Source organism: Festucalex cinctus, chromosome 8 (genome assembly GCF_051991245.1).
Source record: "Festucalex cinctus isolate MCC-2025b chromosome 8, RoL_Fcin_1.0, whole genome shotgun sequence".
Taxonomy (NCBI): domain Eukaryota; kingdom Metazoa; phylum Chordata; class Actinopteri; order Syngnathiformes; family Syngnathidae; genus Festucalex; species Festucalex cinctus.
The window spans coordinates 9,277,662-9,303,572 of NC_135418.1; the positions used below are offsets into that span (position 1 = coordinate 9,277,662).

The 25,911-nt window shown below is 40.8% G+C and overlaps 1 protein-coding gene across 1 annotated transcript in view; it reads left to right on the forward strand.

The window, feature by feature from the left end:
- Positions 1-25,911, forward strand: part of plxnb1b (plexin b1b) — a 143,389-nt gene that overhangs the window by 82,858 nt on the left and 34,620 nt on the right. The window contains exons 6-18 of the mRNA XM_077528653.1: positions 2,775-2,903; positions 3,175-3,275; positions 3,992-4,124; positions 7,346-7,502; positions 10,738-10,846; positions 12,923-13,031; positions 16,089-16,970; positions 17,941-18,075; positions 18,229-18,351; positions 21,479-21,572; positions 21,676-21,842; positions 23,642-23,793; positions 25,071-25,176. Coding sequence (XP_077384779.1) covers positions 2,775-2,903; positions 3,175-3,275; positions 3,992-4,124; positions 7,346-7,502; positions 10,738-10,846; positions 12,923-13,031; positions 16,089-16,970; positions 17,941-18,075; positions 18,229-18,351; positions 21,479-21,572; positions 21,676-21,842; positions 23,642-23,793; positions 25,071-25,176 — 2,397 coding nt within the window. The remainder of the gene's footprint in view (positions 1-2,774; positions 2,904-3,174; positions 3,276-3,991; positions 4,125-7,345; positions 7,503-10,737; positions 10,847-12,922; positions 13,032-16,088; positions 16,971-17,940; positions 18,076-18,228; positions 18,352-21,478; positions 21,573-21,675; positions 21,843-23,641; positions 23,794-25,070; positions 25,177-25,911) is intronic.

A 25,911-nucleotide genomic window follows, 5' to 3' on the forward strand; every position in this document is an offset into this window, starting at 1 on the left:
AGTTGAGTACAAGACAGCAGAACCTAGCAAATGTTACGGATTTTTAATAGACAGTCCATGATGTGTCACTACCCCACTAGTGATTCCAGTTGCTTGCAGTCATGATTATTGTGCTAATAATTTGCAAAGTAAAGTGTTTAAATAGTAGCAATTTTGGTCTTATGGCCCTGAAATGAATATAATCCTGTGGCTGCCCACTCAGTCTGGCTTCTCACTCAGGTCAAATAATAAATAATATGGTGCTGCGATTGTTAAGAGGGAAATGTTCCAGGTAATAAAGACACGAAATGAGATTATGCTTGCATCACAGAGAGATCATCATCGTCAACAACAAAAATAAGGCTTCATCACAATTTTTGTTGTTGTTTTTTCAGGTCATCCCAGTGCAAATGTTCCAAGGTTGCTTTAAAGCAGTGGTACTCAACCCCGGTCCTCGAGTACCCCTATCCAGCTTGTTTTCCAAAAGTTGAGATCAAAGTGTTGAATTCCAAACTGACTTCTTTTTTTTTGGTTTTGGTTTTTTCTTGAGAAGTCTGAATTGTTCATTCGGCAGTCTTACCGATTCAACATATCCTCCTGACTACCAGGAAAAAAAACATTGTCCAATCATGTTTATTTTGATATTCCCCAATCTTTGAGAAGTAACTGGAATACTGCAAAATACATTTTTGAAAATAAAAAAGTTTTTATTTTTAAGCTATAATGTGTCCACTACAGGGGACATTTTTTTAAACTGAAATGCTAGGCTCAAATACAGTTAAAATAATTCAAACAATACTTTAATGTTTTCTTAAGAGTCTTATAGAACACATGCTAACAACATTTAAAGCCTAAATTTGTTCAATAAAAAGTGTCATCTTATTCCCTGAATTTTATTTTAAACCGATTAAGTATCCGAAACCGAACGCACAGTGAGGGACTGTTCCTGGTCACATGATCGTGATAACATATCCCGTGTGTAACCGGAAGCCGCCTTCACTCATTTCAATGGGAATTTGCTGACACAATGGGCAAGAAAAGAACGTCTTCGGTCCCAAATAATGCACCAATTCTGTTCAGAGTAAAGTCCTCAACACGTCCGGTTTCATGCTTCCCTGGTAAAGCTGCTGCCCCGCGACCCGACCCCGGATTAGCAGTAGAGGATGGATGGATGGATGGATGGATGGATGGATGGATGGATGGCAGGCATTGAACACAGTCATGCACACCCAATCATTGTATGAAAACAACATACATACATACATGTATACTTTCCTGTCACTTTCATTATTTTATTTGTCAGTCTATTTGTCCTTGCCTTTAATAGTCTTTACTGCCTACTTGGGCAAAAGTATTAGCTCAAATTGGTCTTAAATTCACGTGAGTAAAGCTCAATATTTATTTGCAAAGCCATTGCTTGCATTAACTGCATTAAGTCTGACCAATCACCAAACATTTGCATTCTTCTTTTGTGATGCTTTTCCTGTCGTTCATCACAGCTTCAGGTTGTGTCATTCAGCCATTCAGTTTTGAGATTGACTTGAACCAATCTAAAACTACCATGTCTTGCACCTGTAGTCTTATTTTGGCAGTGTGCTTGAAGTCATTTCTTGCAGATGAGTGGTTTACTTCTAGTGAAGAATATTTTTTTGCTTGTGTTAATGACCTTCAGTCCAATTCTTCCTATGCAGTATTCATAAGGTGTTTGTTTGCTTGCTCGTCACGCTTGACACCTATCTTTATTTTAGAACACAGTTGTTACTTACTTCTTCAGGACATTCTTGTGCTGGCTGTAGCTACAGGACAGTCTCGGAAAATTAGAATATTGTGATAAAGTCCATTATTTTCTGTAATGCAATTAAATAAGCAAAAATGCCATACATTCTGGATTCATTACAAATCAACTGAAATATTGCACGCCTTTTATTATTCTAATATTGCTGATTATGGCTTACAGCTTAAGAAAACTCAAATATCCTATCTCAAAATATTAGAATATTTCCTCAGACCAAGTAAAAAAAAAAAAAAGAAGCCATAATCAGCAATATTAAAACAATAAATATTTCAGTTGATTTGTAATGAATTCAGAATGTATGGCATTTTTGCTTTTTTAATTGCATTACAGAAAATAATGGACTTTATCACAATATTCAAATTTTCTGAGACAGTCCTGTATATGGAATGTAATAACTGTACTGGATATGGAGTTAGTATAGTCACACTTCACTTTAACCAGAGATGGCAAATCCAGGTCCAGAAAGTAAAAACCCAGCCACAGTTTGGCTTTAGCCCCTTGTGCTAGCTAGCTAGCTCATTAGCAGATACTTGAGCACTGGGGAGCTAGCTAGGGAGCTTGCTAGCAAGCTAGCACAAGGGGCTAAAGCTAGCTAGCTCACTAGCAGGTATTTGAGCACTGGGGAGCTAGTTAGGGAGCTTGCTAGCTAGCAGCATAGTGACAGGACTAAACAATTCAGAGTTTAAGGATTATGCTAGAAATTACATTGAATACACAACATATTCCAGAAGTGGCAAATCCAGGTCCAGGTGCTAGCTAGCAAACTCCCAAGCTAGCTCCCTGGCTATTCGGTTCCCTGCTACGGAGCGAGCTAGCGAGCTAGCACGAGGGGCTAAAGCCAAACTGTGGCAGGGTTTTTACTTTCTGGACCTGGATTTGCCACCTTTGACTTTAACCCTAACCCATAAAATTGAAAAGTGATTGTGTTGCCTACTGATAGTTCTCCAATGTCCTAGCTCTAACACGATACCATTTGTCAATGTGGATTTGCATTCCTCAGGTGTTCTTAGGGCCAAACGGTGAGGTGGAGGAATATGCCATAAGCTCCATTCAACAGAACACACCCATCAGTTCAGACCTTGTCCTGGATGAAGAGGAGCAGCATCTATTCATCATGACTCATAATATGGTAAACACACAAGTTGTTGTAATATTCCATGCCTTTTTTTCTGAACTACCATGCCCCTTTTGCAGGAAAAGTCTAAAGAGAAAACCTTTGGGAGGGACACTTTAATGTCAATTCCAAATATCCCTCGTCTCCTTTACTTTAGTAACCCTTTTCCTATCCTAATCACCCCCCCCCCATTTGTGTTGTTCTGGGTCAAAGTGGGTCATTTGTTCTGTTAGCTTATTGTCTGTGATTTGCCTAACTGAACTTAGAGGTGTTGTTTTGGTTCCAGCTGCAAAAGAGGCCAGTAGCTGAATGCAAACAGCACCAGGACTGTCACTCCTGCCTGCAGGCCCATGACCCCTACTGTGGCTGGTGTGTCCTAGAGGGAAGGTGAGAGCAGTGGTATGACATGAAAAAAAAAATAGGTCATTGACCAAGTACAGTGTTCCTTGACAAATGAGTAAAATACAAAGGACATAACCATGAAACATGAACCACCACCAAAATGTATTTAACACATGATGGCCAGAGTAGCTGTAATCACGAGTATATGTACATTTTGCTTAATTTTGTATCAGCTACAGCGTTCATTAAGTTAATGTTTTTTGGACTTTGAGCACCGTTTCTCTCAAGAGCCCTTCTGGTTTTGAAAGACATAATTCAAGCTCCTTGAGGTTGCAGTTTGTGGGGCATTACACTCCTGAGTAATGATGACAATGTTTTTGTCCCAACAAATCCCCCCCACCCCTCAGTTGTGAGTCATTTGAATGTTTCAGCTGTTTTTTCTTTTTGATTATGTGCAATGATTACATACTGTAGTCTTGCTTGACAGTTTGACATGGACCAATTTTTGCTTAAAAATTTCAAAACATTTGGATGGAAACCTGGCTTATTTTTACTCTTTCTTCCTATTCACTTTCTCCTGCAATCCAGCTGTCCCACCTTGATTCTTTGTTTTTTTTAGTGTTGGAACAAGTCACATTTGAAACACAAGATAATGACTACCATGATAACAAAAAGAAAAAAGGACAAAACTTTTCCTTTAAGAACACATACTTGACAGTGTTGCCAACCAATTAAAAACAGCTTTGGCTTTTTCTATGCAGATGTGTCTTGCAGTCAGAGTGTCGTCGCGGGAACCAGCCTGGCCAGTGGCTTTGGAGCTTTGACATGGAACAGCAGTGTCTGACTGTCCAAGAACTCAACCCTTTGAACATCAGCAGGGGGGAAAGTAGGACAGTAAGTGTGACAAAACAAACAAAACAAGAACTCTGAATTTACTTTTACTTTTATTTTAATGGAACAACACTGAAGAAATGACATAGAAACAATGAAAAGTAGTCTGTATACAGCTTTTGTAACATTATAACTGTATTTTTCCCTTAAAATAATGTAAAATGCCGCCATTTTTACCTACAAAAGTGAGTACATTCTTTAGTGAAAATGCCCAAAGTGCAAGGGTGAAAGTGGGCCGGAATGGGCCAGGACGACGTTCCGGTAAAAGATTTGGGACCGGAATGATCCGGAACGGTGCTTCGGTCCCGAAAATATGAGTGCAACTGTCAAAACCCCATGTTTAATCAATCAATCAATCCATTAATCAAACTTTATTAATATAGCATCTTTCAGACATTCAAATGCAACTCAAAGTGCTGAACAATTAAAACATCCATAATAAAATAAAAATAAAAAGCCACCCCTCCCCCCCCATAATCCCCATGATCGTACCCAAACCACAACAGACACATGCAAACCACAACATGGCAGGGCACAGAAGAACCCTGTAAGGAAAGGCATCCAGGAGGAGTTCGTCCACACTGAGAGGGATGACGGTGAACCACCACAGGGAGGAATGCCATCCCAGAGACCGCCGGCCCACAGTGACCGCAGCCCGCTCCATACAGACTGAAGCGAACCACAGCTCGCGGGGCCAAGGGGCCCCGGGACAACCGCCTGCCCGCAGGAGACCAGCCATCCCTCCCAGTGTGGAAGCTCCCCCATGAGGAAACACTGGAGCTAAAAAGTTAATAACTACCAAATAAAAACATTTAAACACTAAAACAAAACAGTTAAACACTATAGAAAAATAAATAAATAAATAAATAAATACATAAATAAAAAATAAAGGGCAAAAACAAAGCTAAAAGACAATATAAATTAAAATAGTTAAATAAATAAAAGGGGATAAAAAGAAAAGACATCATTCAAAAGGCAAACTAAAAAAGTGAGTCTTGAGCAGTCCTGATGCCCTCAGGCAGGCTATTCCAAAGGTGAGGACCATAGTGGTTAAAGGCAGCTTCACCGTGTGTCTTGGTCGTCACCTTCGGAACAGTTAAAAGGCCACTGCCAGAGGACCCCAGGAGCCGCCAGGGGTAATAGGGTAAATGCAAGTCAGATAAATAAGATGGGCCAAGACCATTAAGACATTTAAAAACTAATAAAAGTACCTTAAAATCAATTCTGAAGCGCACGGGGAGCCAATGCAGTGATTTTAAAACTAGTGTAATGTGCTCCTGCCCTCCGGTCCACGTCAGCACATGTGCAGCTGAATTCTGAAGTAGCTGTAGGATTGACATATTCTTTTTGGGAAGACCAGAGAGTAGGGAATTACAGTAATCTAAACGAGAAGAAATAAAAGCATGCTTCAGCACCTCCGTGTTGGCCTGCGAGAGAAACAGGCTGACTCTGGCAATATTCTTAAGATGGTAAAAACCGATCTTGGCTACATTTTTATTAATATGAAGAATAAAAGTAAACTCAGAGTAAAAAATGACACCCAATTCTTCACACGTTGTGAGGGTTTAAAATCTTGTAATTTTGGTAAAAGTTTCTCTTTCTGACTTTCAGGACCACTAACTAAAACCTCTGGGGGTATATTCACTAAGAATGCGCTGCGTCCGGTAATAGTGCGAAATATTGCACAACAACTGCACCCGCAGTCTGCACCCAGTTACCCACCTATTCACTAAGGATTTTGCTCTAATCATATACCGGCGCAAACACGCCCACAAAACTGACAGCTTGGAGCAAATTTGCACCTGATTTACCACACATGGCAATGGATTTGCGCTAAGAACATTGTAGTATAATAACAGTCGCGAGAAAGATGACATTATCAGAAAGCGAGGTTGGACCGAGAGTAAGCGTTTATAGTGCCATTAAGCTGTACAGACCACAGAGGACGACAATGACGTCATTCATTCATAAAGTACAAATTATTGGTGCGATCGTTTTAAAAAAAAATATATTTTCAGAGGTTGGCGTGGGCGTACAGTATGCATCTGGCACGTAAAAATGATCGTAAAATGCCTCCCCGCCATTGCCGATCAGCCCGAGTTACGTTGTGTCCTAAACCAACATAGAAAAATGTCCTTCTCTCTCTCTCTCGCTCTCTGTCTCTCTGCGTGATCAGCTAGAGAGGGCCGTGCATGCACTGCTGTCATGATCCCGAGATCGAGGTTGCAGCAGGTTAATACATGCTTTCCATAAACGTTATCTGCGTCACGCAGATATTCCATGTGGCCATGTGGGAACGCGGAAGCAGAGGGCGGCGCCGCGCTCGGCTTCCCCGTTGCTATGGTGACTCGACGAATCGAGAGTCCATTGAGGCTGTCTTTTAACTCTGGCAGTCAGTCCAGTGGTGACTACACTGGCATGAGCTGGACTGGAACCGAAAATGCAGTTTCCTATCTGAGAGGGTATGTGAACTTGTTGTTCGGGGTTAATCTCACAGTTTGTTGAACCTGCTTTGTGAAATACACCCCAGGTGACACGGCGATGTACAGCTGTACATAACCTGCCAGGCTGCCTCACAAGATGAAAACAATCTACTAACGTCAGATTTACATACACAACAAGTCACCAAAAGTGGGGGGAGCGTTTAGTCGACGCGATTGCATATAGACAATAAATGTAGCGCGGACAAGGCCGTGCATGGGGCGGAGTGGAGGACGCGTTTTGGAGCTGTGGTGGGGGGACACGGTGCGGCGCGGCGAAAATCCGCATGTAAAAAAATGGTATCCCCTTCCCCAGGTACAACGCATGTTTTTCAATAAATACAAGTGGCATTGTGCATCCATTGATATATGTCAGTGGATGTTGTTCCCTGAAGTTCATGGAACGCTCAAGAAATTTATGTGAATGCACAGACACACGGAAAATTTGAGGGAACATTTGCTCCAAGGATCATTGGGACACAAAAACCCCTCCACCACAATAAGGTGACAGCTCACGGAGGACAATAATGTAATGTTTACTGCATTATCAATTTGACAATGGAAAACAAGCCAGCGCAGTAAGTGAGCAGTCAATTTAATCAATTGTGTTTTTGTGACTTTGAATCAGCACAGAAAATGTTATTTCAAATGGGAAGACATTTTTGCTGGTTTACATTTAAACATAAATGGCTGATGTTATGTGATATTTCAAAGTACAGTAAGAAATATTTGGTCTCTCCATAGGTCTATTTGTCAGTTCCAGGGCTTCCAGTGTTAGAAAAAGGTGAGTCCTACTCCTGCTTCTTCCAAGGGCTCCACAGCCCTGCCACTGTCACTGGAAGTGGGGTCACCTGTCACTCTCCACACACCAGCCAAGTGCCGATGGTACCTCCTGGACAGGGTGAGTTTTTGGACGTCTAAAATCAAACTCAAATCTTTGTGTTGGAATGGGTATTTTTAATTAAAACAGATTAGTCTTGTGTTTCATTATTGGTAAACCATTCATCTTCTTTCTGTTTTCCTCTAAAGAGATTAATCACATTTTGTAGGATTGTCTTTGTATGTGTTTGCGTGCCCACTCATACAATACATATAAGATATATATTATCCAGTCAATGTTCCAATTAATCCAGACTGACCCAATCTGTCCTTAAGATATTCTTGACCAGAGGGTATAATTTCTATATGTGACCCGCTCCGGCAAAAGGGTCCGCATGTCGGGAGGCTCAAGCCCAATTCACACTGGCTGCGGAACGGACGCGGTGCGTTTTCCATACGGTGGCCGACGCCGTACGGATGCCGCATGGATAGAACGCATTCAAGTCAATGTGTCAATTCACACCAGCTTCGATGCGGTGCGGAACGACTGTGAAACGACTGCGGTGATGCGGAAGGTTTACGCAAGCATTCAATTTCTTCCAGATGCCGCATGCGGATTTTCATGAAGCTGAAGAAATTACACGAGCCGGACAGGAAATCGAGCGTCTCGCTTTTTTGGAGAGGGAAACTAGCTAGCTGCGTAGCATGACATCAGTCAGACATTTAAGACAAAAAATGAGCTCAGAATAAATTAAACATGACAAAATGACACTATTTAGACACAAAATGTTCCCAGTCAGTCCCAGAAATAATGTCCAAAAAGCATATCGACGTGACAACAGGCAAATGTGGCTATTGTTTACAAATAGGACTCTATATACACGGTTGTTATTGGGTGAACTCAACTCGCCAGCGTGAACCCCACGTGAGATCTCGTGGTCTGTCGGGAGTAGATGTCCGGACATGCAACGCACGCGGTGTTGCCGTCCTTGCGGCATCCGTACGGCCGCCGTACGGAGAACGCACCTCGTCCGTTCCACAGTCAGTGTGAATTGGGCTTCAATCTAGAGATATGGGCGATATTAGACAGTTAGACATGTTTTGTCCATTTTGAGAGTTCTCCACAAATAGCTTCCTTGAGGTCTCTAGTTTAATTTTCAAGCAGCACAAAAGTCAAAATTGTAATAGAAGTGTATGAAAATAAGCAATTATTAGACAGCATGCCTCGTAACTTAGGAGCGTGTTTTTAGCCACTGCTAGCTAGCACTGCATCTTGTGCATCTTTTTAAAAACAACCCGAGTTTCCTAGCCTCAGACGTAATTCACAAATGATTTTTATAAATATTATGAGGATAAGTACGGAGCCCCTAAGGTGACATGGTAGAAAAAAAAAAGGGAACGCAAAGTTGTTTTTCGAGGGAACGCAAACGTTGTTTTGCGAGGGAACGCAATCTTTGCGAGAGAACACAAAGTTTTTTGCGAGGGCACGCAAAGTTTTTTGCGAGGGAACGCAAAGTTTTTTTTTCTACCATGTCACCTTAGGGGCTCCGTAGATAAGCGAATCTGCTAATGGATGGATGGACGGACATAGCAACCAAAAAAAGTCAAAACACAATTCAGCACGAACGTAAAGAGAAGTCATCCTACCTAATGGAGCAGAAGCTATGTTGTCATCGGTCCGGTTACCGGCGAATTGTCATCCAAACAGACAGAGATATTCTCCAGGATCGTTTTCCTAATGAATCCTTGTCTACTTTTAATTCAAATGACTAAATTCACATACAGTACTTGACTAAACCAAGTCGAACACGAGCGAGGGATGCAGCCGCAATACCCCCGCGGAGTAATCTGCTCCTTTACTCAGAACATGTCGGTTAAAAGTTGTGACATGCATCAGTGCCTTGTATGTAATGTAGACTAATGTAATAATGTATCGTAAATACTAATGTAATGGTGTGATCGCTTGTCGATGTCTATTTCATACGACGCTGGACACGCCGCTTCTTCGATGCGTCAAAAATGAACCGTCTGCCTATACGTTGCAAATATCACCACACATTTTCACTTTATCCTCTTTTAAATGGGATGACATGAACATAAAAATGAGCTATGAAATATTTAACTTGAAGATGAAAAATGGTCCTCTCAAAAGAGTCATAGTATGACACCCCGCCCCAAAAATTCACACAGGCTATATTAACTTGTAAATACAATAGTTTAGTGTCACTCTATTACTTGCGGTGGAGTGGTGGGACAAAACAAAACAAAAAAACAAAAAAAAACATTTTCACTTTATTCATTTTCAAAAGCATTTGAGACATCACATCCTTTACAAGTTATCAATAAAGCACTTTTCACAGGCTACATCAAATGGCAAATAATCTTTGACATAAAATTTTTCAAATTTCCCACTGTGGTAATATGACCTCATTTGCGCAAGAAAATACCACAAGGAGCAACAATAAAATAAGCAAACCCTTTTGCCAGAGCCGGTCACATATTTAAAGCATGTGGCTTCAAAATTCGATGTTTTTTTGTTTTTGTTTTTTTGTAACTGTGCTACGCTTTCACATGAGCTGTGGTGCTGAAAGATTGGCACGGTGTAGCACGCTGCACAGTGTCGATCCACGTTGGCAATCATTAAAAAATAAATAATATGACTATTAAACAAACACACGCACGCACACACACTTTACTGCACTCATTAAATATTGTCCATGTTATAATTCTTATACTACTCAGTAAAAGAATTATATTAAGTACTAAGATGAGTGGAAAATGATGAGGGGGAGGCATGAGCGTGTATTTTGGAACATTGTACTAGTTGTACAAGTTTTCCTCAGTTGAAAAGGGTCTATGTTGGGGTTGGGAAACTTTCACAATTGATTGCAATTCAGAACAATTTGATTTGATTACAAATGACAAATTATGACTGCAGATTACAAATTGTCACTGCATCTTGAATCAACATTTTTTTTCACTGTGTTGACTTATTTTCTAGTTGATTTACAATTTTGTAAATCATAGTATACTATATTATTTGATGAGATTAACCTTTAAGCACATTTAGCCTGCTTTTCCCTGACTTGTTTTGAAAAAGCCTATATTTGTCGTTTGACGTTCTCAAGTCTGTGCTCAAGGGTGTGGGGTACATACAGTGTTGTTTTGAATTGGTTTTAGCCCATTGAAAGAATCATGCACTCGTCTCTTGAGACTTCCTGAAGCAGACTTGATAAACCTGACCCACATTAACTTTTTCATTGTGCTTCCTTATGCTGTCCTTAGATATTCATCTGATTTTTTTTCCATCCTCACAGATTTTGTCACAGTCCTTTTGTCTCTTCATTTTGGTGATGTCATGGTTGCAGAGAGGGATTTCACCTTCTATGACTGCATGGCTGTTAAGCAGCTTTCAGGGAGTATGCTGTGAGTATAATAATCACTTTTTGAGGTAGATAAATCACAATATTGTACATTCCCAAAATAACACATTTAAAATAAAATGCCCACATGTAAAAGATATTTTACATTATTCCCTCCTCGTTCAACATTTCTCAAGTGATTCAAACCATCCACCCATCCGTCCATCTTCTACCGCTTATCCGAGGTCGGGTAGCGGGTGATTCAAACAATCTTAAAAATATTTTTCATACTTTTACACAATAAAGTTCCCACATTTATTAAGAACTAGTTTGCATAATTCCCTCCTTTAACATTTCTGGAAATGATCACAACTTTACTGGTGGTAAATAGACAAACGCAGGAGTTTAGTAATGCAAAAAAAAATAAAATAAATAGAAGAAAAAAACACACGAACAAATACAATAAGTGGTTGGAACAGTCCTGTGTGACCAGACCGTGTTGGAAGACATGAGGAAGATTCCCACAAATGTTTACTTGATACCGTTTTAAACACTTGGCCTACATTTTTTTTTTCTGTATTATATATGAGCAGCGGCATAACAGACGTAGTAACTTAGATTCATAATACTATATATATATATATATATATATATATATATATATATATATATATATATATATATATATATATATATATATATATATATATATATATATATATATATATATATATTACAGAAGAAGGCGATAGTGGGGATTAAAGGAGACTAGAAGACAGGAAACACACGAACCCTATGAAGGTTTCTAGCTCCACTGCTGTTCTATAATACTGAAAAAGATTAAGCCCAGGTTTTGAATAAGATATAAAATAAAAGATTCCATCGAATAAAAAAAAACAATATTGTATGTTTCTGTTGGAGCTGGTACTTTGAGGTCAAAATGGCATCAAAAGCAGCTGAATTGACCTTTTGCAAAAGCGGTCAGACGTTTTTCTGGAAGGTACAGAGCATGTCAGTGAGTGTTTTTGGAGCAACACAAACGTGATATATTCTAGATCAAGGCAAAAGGGTCTACAGTATGCAATGGAAGGGTATACTGTATTCATAATATTGAAATATGCCAAAAAAGCGGACTTCACAACTATCGAGACTAAAGTATACAGGTCTCAAGATAAGTCTGAGGTAAACAACAACGGTCTCTCTCTCTGAGTGGAAGTTGTAATCCCGCAAAATAATCCCCATTTTTAATAAATGTACCTATAAACTGATTAAGTTTTTTTTTTCTGTAGTGTCTGGAACAGAACATGGAACACACAAAATGTTATGTGAAAGATGAACATAAAATAAGTTCAAAGTCTGTGTGAATTGCTGAAAAAACATCACAGAGCTCCCAGTATGAGATCCAACTCTAGCTAGGACGTGAAGTTACTCAGCTAATATTAATATGATCAAGCTAAACTTAGTTATTTGGATGATGCAAAGCTTCATAAAAATACTCAGACTGAATAGTACAGGGGCGGCACGGTGGGTGACTGGTTAGCACGTCCGCCTCTCAGTACTGAGGACTCGGGTTCGAGTCCAGGCTCCGGCCTTCCTGGGTGGAGTTTGCATGTTCTCCCCGTGCCTGCGTGGGTCTTCTCCGGTCTCCTCCCACATTCCAAAGACATGCATGGCAGGTTAATTGGGCGCTCCGAATTTTCCCTAGGTGTGCTTGTGAGCGTGGATGCGTGTTCGTCTCTGTGTGCCCTGCGATTGGCTGGCAACCAGTCCAGGGTGTACCCCGCCTACTGCCCAGAGCCAGCTGAGATAGGCGCCAGCACCCCCCGCGACCCTTGTGAGGAATAAGCGGTCAAGAAAATGGATGGATGGATGGATGGATGGATGAATAGTAACTGTTTTTGGTTACGTTTTATGGCAGCTAACAGAAATTTTATGGGTCAGTTTTACAATGGAAGTCTGTGGGCCAGACATGAGCTTGACAGACCTTGACCGTTTGGGGGCGTGGTTTGCTGATTGGTCAATTGAAGTATTTCAAATCAAAGACAAATAGCTTTGCAGAGGTGCAGTGTTGGAAGCACAGATTAGTTTGCACTAAAGCAACTAGCAACATATCTGTTCTTTGTGTCCTATCCACTTCCAGTTGTCGTGGTTGTGTCCTGAGCCGATGGGGTTGTAATTGGTGTGTTCACCAGCACACATGTACCCACAACCCCACATGTGAGGAGGGCGTTATCATCTATAATCAACATGTAAGTTATAGTATGTTGCCAAATATCAGAATTATACAGCAGCATAACCAACATTTTCCATTGCAATTTTAAGTTTTGTGTTTTTATTTATTTATTTATTTATTTATTTATTTATTTATTTATTTATTCATTCATTCATTCATTTATTTAGTTATTTAGTTATTTATTATTTAAAATTTGTTTTTAAAACGCTTCTCATCTGGTTGGAAATGTAAAAAGTAGCTCAATAGAAAGTTTAGCATTGTTATTGTTGTTGTTTTTTCCCCCTTGGAAAACTTACAGACCTAATCTTAATGACAGTATTGAGGAATCTAGAAGATCCTGTTTGGTATGTTCTATCACTGCCTAAAGCATTTTTAGAACTTAAAATTTAGAACACAAGTCAGTGTGATGAAGAAGAATGATCATGAGTAGAATAGTGAGGTTACAAAGGCTAGAAGAAAGTGCAAGAGTTGAAGTACTTGAGATCAACTGTTCAAAGCCATGGAGATTGTACAAGAGTAGTTAGGAAGACAGTACAGGAAGGATGGAGTGGGGTGGGGGAGTGGTCTGTGGCAGAAGAGCACCATCTAAAGCAAGGATGGAAAAACGCAGTCATCAAGGGCCGGAATCCTGCAGGTTTTGGATGTTTCCCTTCTCCAACACAGCTGAAATATGATCAGCTCATCAGCAAGCCCAGCATAAGCCCGTTGTCGACCCTGTTGATTGGAATCGGCTTGTTTTGGAAGAGGCAAACCTCCAAAACCTGCAGGCCTCCAGCCCTCAAGGACTGAGTTTGCCCACCCCTGAAATTACAGGACGGTATTGCGGCTAGCCATATTGTTTGGTTTGGAGATAGCAATAACCAAAAGGCAGAGTTAAAGAGCTGATTTCCTCTTTGGAACTGATGAAGATGGACAGTAGGGTTGGGCGGTATTAAGATTTTGACACCGTTTCACCGTCTCCTCATCACACCGGGGTATACGGTAATATCGTCACATTTTTCCTCTTTAGTTTTCTGGGCGTTACATTTTGTGATTTGGGTGCTCCATGGTTGCAATGGCAATGATTTTTTTTCTCCTACTTTACCACACAGACAACACAAAAGCCAAAAATATATATATTGGTGACAGTCACTGTTATTAAAGGCTGAACTATGTGGCCCGGGACACATGACGTGTGAAAGCCCGACCTGTCGCGGCAACGAAAGAACAGTGAGGAAACAGAACAAAATGTTATGTTATTATACATGCCTACCTCTGGTGTTTCTTTTTTCTGATCTGTCACGGAGTCTGTCCAGATGGTCATCGTCTCCCTGAATGACGGGTTCGCGATAATAGGCAGCGCTTTCTGCTCCGGCTCGCTCCTTCACATAGGTCCGCCAGGGCCCCGCGCGTCCTCATCGCGCAATTAACCGTCTTCGTGGACTGTTTGCATATTGCCGCGTCGACATCTACCGGCTCGTTTTATTAATCGGGCCTGAAGCCAAAATACTGCCAAATTGCAGAAGTGGTGCCTTTTTTTTTGCAACCGATGTAGTTGCTTCGCGAGCTGCTCGGCTCCATCTTGTCTTTAGTTGTTCCGGTTTATGGGCTGTCACATGACTGTCACATGACTAATTATAGCTATTAGTTTTTAAAATAGTTAATAACTAAATAGTTAAATTAAAGGTGCACGATGCAAGATTAGACTCAAATTTGAGTGTTAAAATAACATTTTTCTCCCGCACATGTTTTAAGAATTGTATAATGGACAGGAGGCACGACTGTGGCACAATGACTGTTGCCCCTATTTTTCTGTAAAAGGAAAAAATGTTGGAGCGTTCGGGCCGGAATCTTTAACTGTGGCTCTGAGCATGACTTCATGCGCGTGCACGCTATGTCCCCTGTTAGCTCTCGTGATTCTTCACGCAACTTCACGGACAGGACAGCTAATTCAAACTGGATTTAAAGAGACCTTCACCCGATACGTCTCAATCCCTTATGGAGACTCCACGGAAGACAAAGAGAAGTAAAAAACTTTCAGACCAGCGTCACGGAAGGACGCGGATAAATATAGGAGCAGCGTTCGTCAGGTGGAGAGAGCTAAGAGCTATCCTGGGGATGAAACGGGACCCGCAGCTTGCTGACTTTTTGCTAAAAAGGTAAGACTTCGTAACGAAAATACGATAGGGTCTATTTTTGATGAGCAGTGCAGAACAAAACTACCACGCGGTCACTAACTAATGTCTCCGCGCTTGAGCATATTAGCAACGTACTGCTATCCTCAATGTCATCGGATTCACGGGAATGCACTATTTACGTTTGGAAGGTTGTAATTACGTAAGCTTTTGGCACACATACAAAGTAACTTGAAGATGAATACGTTTCTTATCTCTGTAGACATTACTAAGCCTATTAAAAAAGGCGTTGCGCTCCGTGTTTACGTTTGTTTGATTAACTTGGAGGTTTGCTCGTGCCCGAAAAGTCGTGCACGCTCCTAGCCGTGTGCACGTCACTGGGGTCCATTCCACGGTTCGCCAGAGGGGTCGCAAATGTGCAAAAACTCTTGCATGAATCTTGCATCATGCCCCTTTAAGTTGAAAACAAGTACACAAGTGACACCGTTTCTGTTTTTAGACACCGCGGGATACCTTATTACCGTATTACCGCCCAACCCTAATGGACAGAATCAGGAATGACCATGAGAGGGAAAGCACAGACTGGAGGAGACAAAGCTCGGGAGGCCAGATTGTAACGCTTTCGACATGAAAAGGAGGGCCAGTGGATAACAACTGTAAAGAGGTGCTGAAAATGAAGCCGCTGGGTAGGAGTAGACCGAAGAAGAGAACTATGGATGTGGTGAGGGATGACTTACAAACAGCTGGAAGATGCAGTCAGAGATTAAATAGGATTAAGAAAGTGAAATAAGATGATTAACAACACGCTAAAGTAGCGTAGGAAGATTAGAGTATTATGTGTATTCAGCTAGTACAGTTATTTTTTGTTTTTGCTATTGGTTTTATTTTTGTCTCACTTTCTCCCCATTGTCCTATCCTCTACCCCCCCCCCCCCCCCCCCCCCCCCCAAACCACCACAGTTTAAATTACCCACTTCAGCTCCTTCCAAAACTATTAAAGTTTTTACAACCCCTACCGCCACGGCTTTGGCCACAGCCACCATCACAGTACCTCCCACATCAGCGGCAACAACCATTACCACAACTCCTACAGCTCCTATTCCTGCATTGACCACTCAGGTGCCAACCACCCCACCTGCATCGATCACCCCACACACTATTGCTCCTCAGATGACCACCACACACACCAGCCCTCAGCCTTCGACTACCCTGGGAATCACCAAACCTGCACCAATCACATTTCCAGCCTTTGCCTCTACAACCAGGAAGGAAGAATCTCCTGATGCAGATGAGATTATGTTCACCACTGAAACAGACAGGGAGGTCGCTGAAGTTACACCAAGTGCAGAATTATTGCCAGTGACTGTTGGTAGGGATCTAAAGCCCATAATGCCTCTGGTCATCCCACCTCCTGACACTGCCTCTCCGACAGAGGGTGTGACAGAGTTGCCCCACGCTGACACCCAGGAATTTGGGGGAACACTGAGCTGGGTGGAAGCACTCACACCAACATCATCTGGCTTCTCTCTGCCTACACCCTTTAACATGGGCAAACCAACTAACTCAGAGTCTTCCATCTCGCTGGATCTGACTCAGGCACCAACCCCAGTAATACCCCTAGACTCTCAAAGCAAGGACACCAACCCTAATGTGCTCTGGCCCAAGGAGGAAGATGACATCCCTGCTGATGGGACTGTCCTTGCAGAAAACGACACTGCCACTTTTTCAGCTGCCACCGTGCTTTCAGGTGATGGTGAAATTGACCATGCATCCCCAGTTTATCCCCACTTGGTGGATACTGAACTGGACTACCAGTATGATCCTGCTGACAGCTTCCTCCCGGTGAGTTGAGACACTATCGCCCTTCTCTTCCTCGTATTACTCCACATCTTAATCAGGCCCCAACAGCCACTCCCTCTCTCAACTCTTGATTGGACTTATCCTTCAACTGTAGGACTTTGCACATCATCATTTAGTTCATTTCTTAATCTTTTCACACCTATTTTCTTTTTTGTGAGTGTTGTTGTATTTCTATTTTCGGTTTCATTTTCAGCTCATTTCAAATTCTTATTAACTAAAGGGAGTATACTTTTGTCTATGTACATGTACAGTCAAACCTCGGTTTTCGAACGCTTCTGTTCTCGACCAAATTGGTTTTCGACCAGGAAATTCGAGAATTTTATGTCTCAGAACTCGTCCAAAAAATTGTCTCTCAACTAAAAAAGCCGAGCGTACCTGAACGCGACTCACTCGGAAGAAAAAGCTGAGCGTACCTGAACGCGACTCACTCAGGAGCTGAGCTAACTCAAATGCCCAGGATGCTTCCTCCGTAGCACATTCATGTTCAAAGTTCGTTCGGAGCAGACCTGTTCATTATTTACACAAATCTGACTGTTTTTTTTTTTTTTTTTTTGGTTTTGCATCATGTATTAGCTCTTAATCATCGGTTCAAATAAAGCAAGTGCTTTTTGTTTTTTGTTTTTTTTCTTCATCATTTTAGATAGGATATCTTCTATTAAAATAAAACAGTGTCTATTTCTACCCTTTTTCTATTTATGGTAAACAGTATACAGTGCAGTTTATGGTGTAAAATAGTTATAAAAAAAAATACTTGGAAAAAGTTTTTTTTAGACTTGGAACGGATTAAAATTATTTACATTAATTATAATGGGAAAAATTGTTTCGGATTTCGAACAATTCGCTTTTGGAACAGTCTTCTGGAACAGATTATGTTCGAAAACCAAGGTTTGACTGTACAACAGTTTGAGGCACGTGAGTAGCGTTTTGCACGTGTGCTTGTGTTGAGCAACAGGGCGATGAGGGATCCTATGTCAGCTGGGGTTCTTCAGCTTGCCCTTGTGTGGAGAAGGTCCAGGGTTCATCGCTGCTCCCTGTCAGAGTGGAGAGGAAAATAACTTTACTTGCCCGCAACCTACATCTGTATCAGGTACGCAAAGAACTAATACACTCACACGCACACCCCCACGCACACACCCGAACACGCACGGACACACACATGCACATGCACAGTCTGTAGTCTCTCAGGAAGGATTACTGTTGCGAGTAATCCATCACCAAAACAAGTCTTTTGTTTCTACAGGATAAAGAGTTGGACTACCAGTGTGTGTTAATCATTGAGGGCCAAATGGTGGTGGTGGATGCTTATGTGGAGACTGATGGCATGAATCCATCCAACTTTGATATCACCTGTCAACTACATCAGGTGGGTTGTTGTACGGCGGATAGTCTACACACCTGTGTTCAAATGTCAGGTTTTTGTGATATGAAAAATCCATCCATCCATCCATCCATCCATCCATCCATCCATCCATCCATCCATCCATCCATCCATCCATCCACCACACTTTATCCATGGTCGGGTCGCGGGGCAGCAGCTTCAGGAGGGAAGCCCAGACTTCCCTCTCCCCAGCCACTTCAACCAGCTCCTCCGGCGGGATCCCAAGGCGTTACCAGGCCGCCCGAGAGACTTAGTCTCTCCAGCGTGTCCTGGGTCGTCCCCGGGGGCCTCCCGCCGGTGGGACATGCCCGGAACACCCTACCGGGGAGGCGTCCAGGGAGCATCCGAACCAGATGTCCAAGCCGCCTCAACTGGCTCCTCTCCACACAGAGGAGTAGCAGCTCGACTCCGAGTCCCTCTCGGATGACCGGGCTTCTCACCCTATCTCGAAGGGAGAGCCCGGACACCCTGCGGAGGAAACTCATTCCGGCCGCTTGTATCTGGAGTCTTATATATCCATCCATACATCCATACATACATCCATACATTTATTTATTTATTTATTTTCTTGACCGCTTATTCATCACAAGGGTCACGGGGAGTGCTGGAGCCTATCTCAGCTGGCTTTGGGCAGTAGGCGGGGTACAGCCTGAACTGGTTGCCAGCCAATCGTAGGGCACACAGAGACGAACAACCATCCACACGAACAACCACTCACTCTCACAAGCAAGCACACCTAAGGGACAATTCCAGCCAACCTGCCATGCATGTCTTTGGAATGTGGGAGGAGACCGGAGTACCCGAAGAAGACCCACGCGGGCACGGGGAGAAAATGCAGACTCCACCCAGGAAGGCCGGAGCCTGGACTCGAACCCGAGTCCTCAGAACTGGGAGGCGGACGTGCTAACCACTCATCACCGTGCTGCCATCTTATATAGTTGGATGTTTATAAAGTTCTCACTCCACTAAAGGGCATATAATATTCTATAATATAAGTTATGATTTACTTTTGAACATATCAACATGTGTGAAAACATATGCACTTAAAGGGTTAGTTCAGATTTTTTGACATGAATCTCTATTTCATCCTCACCTCTAGTGTGTGCGATCAGCACTGACTTACCCCTGACAGCGTTCTGTGACACGAGTTCTGGTTCAGTGTTGGACGAGAGGAATATAGTCCAGCAAGCTGGCTGGGGTTACCGAAATAAAGCGTTTTTCTTCTAAAAACAATTTGTGTTCAACAGAACTCGTGTCACAGAACACTGTCAGGGGTAAGTCAGTGATGATCGCACACACTGGAAGTGAGGATGAAATAGATTCATGTCAAAAAATCCAAATTATCCCTTCAAGTTACAATAACATAATGACTGAAAAGGTTTTTACAGTGCTCCCATTTAACATGAGTGTGAATGCAAATAGCTTATCCTGAACAGACACGTCCCAAGTTATGAGGGTGTGCATATTTGTGCTTCCATTTTATTTTTTAATTCTCTCAAAGATGTATTTATTTTTCGATTGAGTTATTGAGTTGATTATTGATTGATATTGATTCGTAATTGAACAGGGGTGTGTAGACTTTCCATACTTTTCATATAATACTTGTATCTTTTTACATAGTACCTCATGCTAGATGTTTAACCATATTTTATATCATTATGACCCAGCCATAGCATGTGTAATAATAAGACAAGAATAATACACAAAAGCTTTATTTATGTGATCCTGTGCTTATCGAGTTTCTTCAATTCTTTTCAATTCATTTATTTTAAAAGATGTAAATACACTGCACAACCTAAATATTTGGTTATTTCTTTGCACCTGCTTTCATCTCCTCAATGACATTTCCAAAGTCCTTTGTCATTCTGACTTGCCTGTGCCCGAATTCCTCTGCTACCATAGCCACAAAGAACACGAGGCAGTCTAAACTATTTCTATTACTTTTATTACTGTTAATGAAAGACTGACTTTACCACATAAATCCCAGTAATCGTAATCACAAATCACTGGAGTCTCTTGTACTACTCCAAAAAAATGCAATTGTTCCGTCTCGCTTGTATGGGGGTCCACGTTAACAAAGATTTACTACGATTCCTTTAACCCAAAAGGGGTCCTCTGAAAACGCTAGCAGTGGCAATATCACCTGAAAAAATCTCTCATTTGGTTTCAGCCTTTGTAGCTTTCACATAAGTGCAGCATCTGTCTTTCTACCTACAAGTCAATTTCCAGAAATTTCATATTTCAATACATGTGTTGAACCATATTTTGTGATAATTAACACTGTGATTGATAAAGTTTATGCTGAAAATGAGGATGTTGAAATCCAAAAAACAGATTATCAATACCAATAATATTTGTGACAGGCCAAATCATCGTTATAGTCTCCCTTAGAGGACCCTTATGACTTAGAAAACCGTTCAATGTATCGTCACCTTATATTATTACATATACACAATTATTACATACACCCTGCCCTTGTCATACACTTTCCATTGTGAACAACAAATTGAATTTGAAACCAGAACTCATGGAAATTTGTCATGCCTATATTACTTATACAATTATTGCTCAATTTACTGTAATTTCTCAATTATTGAGCACACCTGAATATTAAACCGCACCCACTAAATTTAAAGGAAAAAAAATTGTAAAAAAAAAAAAAAAAAAGTAGAAGTGTATGAAAATAAGCAATTATTAGACACTATGTATCGTAACTATTTGCCCTATTTGCCACATTAATTTACGGGGGGAAAACTGTATTAATAGTATTGATTCATGATTATGAATCGATATTGGGCTATGAAAAGGAATATAATTTAGATATCGATATATCGATATTTTAGACCCAGTCCTAGCATTTGGTTAGTTTATTTAGCATAGCTTGTGGTCGTATAGAAATTATTTAGATTGTAGTTTTCACTGCTGCTGTCAATCACAGCCAGATCACGCCCGGCCCTCTCCCCCCTCACAAGCCCAATGCCTTCTTTGAGCGCTGTTTTCAAATATTGGTGAGGGGATGAGTTGCACTTTAAAGTGATGTGGGGACCAGATCTGGTCCCTGGACCTTGAGTTTGACACCTGTGTTGTGGCTAAAACCCTGTTGCTTTTCTAGTACACATACTCTGCCCCTGTGGAGGAATATCAAGCTATGGTGTATGTGAAGAGGAGGGACACATTCCATGTTGACAGCTCTCCTGATCTTTATGGTAATTGGCTTTCCTATTTCCTACTGCCATCAATCAGTCACTTTGTTTCATGAACTTTTAACAGTCAACCAAAAAAAAAACATGTCTGCTTGTTACTCTTCAGTGACTTTGTACAACTGCTCGGTGGGCCGCACTGACTGTAGTCGCTGCCACACAGCGGACCGCATGTACGGTTGTGTGTGGTGCGGCAGTGCACAGGCCAGTTGTTTATATTCTGGCTCGTGTGTTGAACCTGTACAGCAGACATGCCCTGCTCCGGTCATTCATTCTGTGAGTACTTGCATTCATTTCTCTTAAAATTGGATGACGTTGGTCAACACATGTTGCGGTGCCAAGAAAGTTTCAACAGTTGTAGCGTATTTTGATTTTTTGTTTTTCTGAATTGGCTCTAGTTTTTGAGATATTCCATATTTTTGTTTGACGAAATATAAAGTGATAATATGTTATTGCATTTTGGTGTTGTCTTTTTGCTACAACTTTGAGGCTGTATCAGTCCATACAAGCATGTCTGTACAGTATTCTTTCATGTTTGATGCAGTATTGTGAAACATGGCGATCATCGCCGAGAGCCTTCTATATGAAAATCATGTTTAACTCTTTTACTGACACACGTTCTCAAAAAAAACAAAAAAAAAAAAAACAAACAGTGCCACCCAATTTCGAGCATTTTAACTCATCTCTGAAGGCAGAATATTGTGTGCTTTTACTATATATACTATGTGGGTACCAAATGATAGATCGTATTCCATTCTTTCATTAGAAAAAAAAAAAAGAAAAAAAAAAGATTATGTTCTACCTTATTCTGTTCCGTAGTAATCACAATTTGAAAGTAGGTAATTTGAATGACATTGAGAAAATTGAAAGGATGAGGAGAAAACAAGCTTTTTGTAAAAAGATACATTTTCTCTACAACAGTGACTTTGACACTAATATTTTTTGTTTATTAAGACTGTGAATTTGGTTTAATGTGACAAAGGCTTTGATCATTCACGTCATCTTTGAAAATGTTCGATTTCGTCAGATTTCATCAGATTTGTCATGTTTCATTGTAATTTCATACACCGGCAGCCAATTGAAAAGAAATACAATGCTGCCATCTGCTGGCCATAGTTAGTGGATTTGATTCCACAACCCATTGACCAGGCAGCGCTGCACTTAGACGTTGCACTTCCCATTGATTTAAAAAAGAAAGAAACAAACAAAAAAACATAGTCGAAGTCATTTAACGTTCATCATGATTTTACTAATCGTCTTTAAAGGTTTTTGGCGGTCACAGAGTTAATGTAAAAATCAAGAAAAAAAACACTATATTAACAGTAAACAAATTCAAAAACAGGTGACGTCAAAGCACAAACACTACTTTTAGTAACGATCAACACAGGCAAAACGGCAAAGCACATTAACGATTAATCATTTGTCAAAAACGTTTATCTCAAAAACTATAGCCAATTCAAAGAAATAATTGTCATTTTACTAACTAATTGTCATTACTAACCTAGCAATATGGTACCTCTCCACAGTAATTTGGTCGGGAAAAGGCGGGACATTCTGTACAATAATTTGAGCTGATTGGATGATGCGACATTCTACACGTTTGTTTTAACCAATCACAGCCACGGGTGAAAATTTTGTGTTCGTTCTTGTTGAAGGGGGGAAAAGCACAAACATCTTACCAGGTAGTAAGTAATTCTGCAAGAACAGAATTAATTGTAGCGTCCAATCGTCCATGTTAGGTTTGTTTGTTAGCCCCGGCGTCTGCGCTGGCTTCCTGGTTTCGTCACAGTTGCATATCCCGCCCCCAAACACAATGTCGCTCTGTGATTGGTCCGAACGGCGGTCATCTGTGGGAGCGGTACAAGATATATTCTCCGGAATTTGTGAACTCACAAAAACCGCGAGAATTCATCTTGCGGAAGCAAGGTTACAAAATTACCCATAAAACATTCAAATATCTTTGGCACCCAATATTTTTTTTGTTGTTGGCCAGTGTTATATTTGCAAAATATCAATTCTAATTAAAAATATCAAAATGAGTCTATTTGAAGAAACTTTTTTTCTACTTCTTTCAGATTGAGCCTCTGTCCGGCTTGCTGGAAGGTGGCACTATGGTGACCATAAGAGGCTCCAACCTGGGCCAAAAAGTGGAGGACATCTTCAATTCTGTGTCAGTGGCTGGTGTGCCCTGCAAAGTCATAACCAGTCTCTATGAAGTCTCCTCCAGGTATTAAACTGTGTGGGTGGAAAAGATTTGACTAAAGGATTTTTTCTGTTGTCATGTTTTTTTTGTTTTGTTTTTTTTTTGTTTTTTTTTATTCATCATGAAGTTAAAGATGCATTGTGGAGTTTAAAATGTTAATATTAAAGCTTTTTGTACATCGTTCATGCTCCACCAATGCCCAGGTGAGCACGAAGAGCCCATTAAGGCCGAAAGCGCCTGGCAAAACATGCCTCTAAAACCTATGGGTGACTTTTGAGTCATCCCCAAAAACCTGAAGTTTTCCTGGAAATTCAACAATACAGTATTACAAGTAATTGATATCTCAGCTCCTGAAGCAGATAGAAACATAATTCCAAAAAAACATTTCAGCGCTTACACCTGTGGCTTTCACACAAATGTAAGTTTATTATTACAAGCTTCAAATATTAAAAAATAAATAAACAGATAAATCAACAAACAATTTGGTTGAACCTGTGTGCATATTTCCCTTCAACACTGGAGCGCAGTTGTAATAACTTCGGGGAATCGAGTGGTAATTATTCGCTGTCCATTCCGTTACAAAGCCGTCACAATTTTTAACATCTTCATTGTCTACATACATTTTTGATAGCTCGTTGAGAGCTGATAACGGAGAGACGGAAACGTCACCCTTTCCAATTTGGTTAGCTGGGCTGCTACAGCGCTCTGCCATGTCTAGTCTCTTCATATCTTTGCAGAAAAATCTCAAAATAGAAGTGAAAAGTATATTGTAGCTTAAATGAATCACAATCAGTCAGGGACAAGACCCTCCACGGAGGAAGATAATGTTGGACACTGTTATCTCAGCCTATTTAAAAAGCGCCTAAATACAATTTGGTTTATGCAGCTAACAGGGATATAGAGCTTGTAGCATTTCTAATGCACTTCATTGTTCATATTTAATGGATGCACATATGTATATGCTTTACAACATGCACACCCATATGTCACTATGTTATTTATGGTTTCACCTTAGGAGATAATAGTTGTATAAACCTGAAGTATTTGTCACATCACCGTTTTCAAACCAAACCTGGGCCAGTTTTAACGGTGTGTTTGGAGATGATCTTTCAAAGTTGAATAACCTGCAAATTATATGATGTGAGGAGGAATCACTTGGTAAAAAAATTGGTACATTTTAGAGGGTGTACTTTGTTTATTTTTACTAGAGTAATCATTTTATACAAAAATCGTTTTGTTTTGTTTTTTACTCACGTGATTATACGTATACTCAATTGAAGAACGTGATTTGTGTCTTGCAGGATTATTTGCAGAACAAAACCTGGTGAAGGAGAGAAGGTGGGCTATGTGTCTGTCAAAGTGAGCGGTGGAGAGTTTGGAATATCTAAACAAATGTTCAGCTTTCAGGTAATTAACAAATATATATTTAAAATATACAGCAATTTTATCTGTGTTTGATTCATCCGTGCAGTGGTGTAGGCATGGACTAATCCTGTGTTTTTGGTCAACGAATTTACTCGAAATTACTTGTACTGTTTTTTTGTTGTGGGGTAAACTGGAATATTTGGAGAAATTTCACAAAGGCATGGGCAGAACATGCCAACTCCACACTTGTCAAGGTCTTCCTTACAGGTGAGGTGCAGTGTCAGCCCTGTTACGAGTTTTTAATGACATCCTCCTAGCAAATGACACTGAAGACTATGTATGCCTCGTACTATTAGATCTGACTGCAGCGTTTGATGCAGTGGACCACAGTATTCTGTTTGCTTGTTTACAGCACCAAGTGGGCATTGTTGGTAGTGCTCTTGTGCGGTTTCGATCCTATTTGGCCGACAGAACATTCTGTGTTCGCCTTGGGTGCGCAGAGTCCCGTACCACCCCACTGTCATATGGTGTTCAGCAGGGTTCTGTATTGGGGCACATTCTGTTCTTATTATATTTACTGCCCTTGGGCTCCATCCTTAGAAAACATGGGATCTCTTTTCACTGCTATGTGGATGACAGTCAGATCTATGTCCCGCTTAGTAAAAAGGACGCTTTCTCATTGAGGCCTCTTTTGTCCTGTCTGGAAGAAATCAGTCCTGGATGGCTTTAAATTTCTTGAACTTCAATGAGAAGAAAGCAGAAGTTATGGTCTTTCTT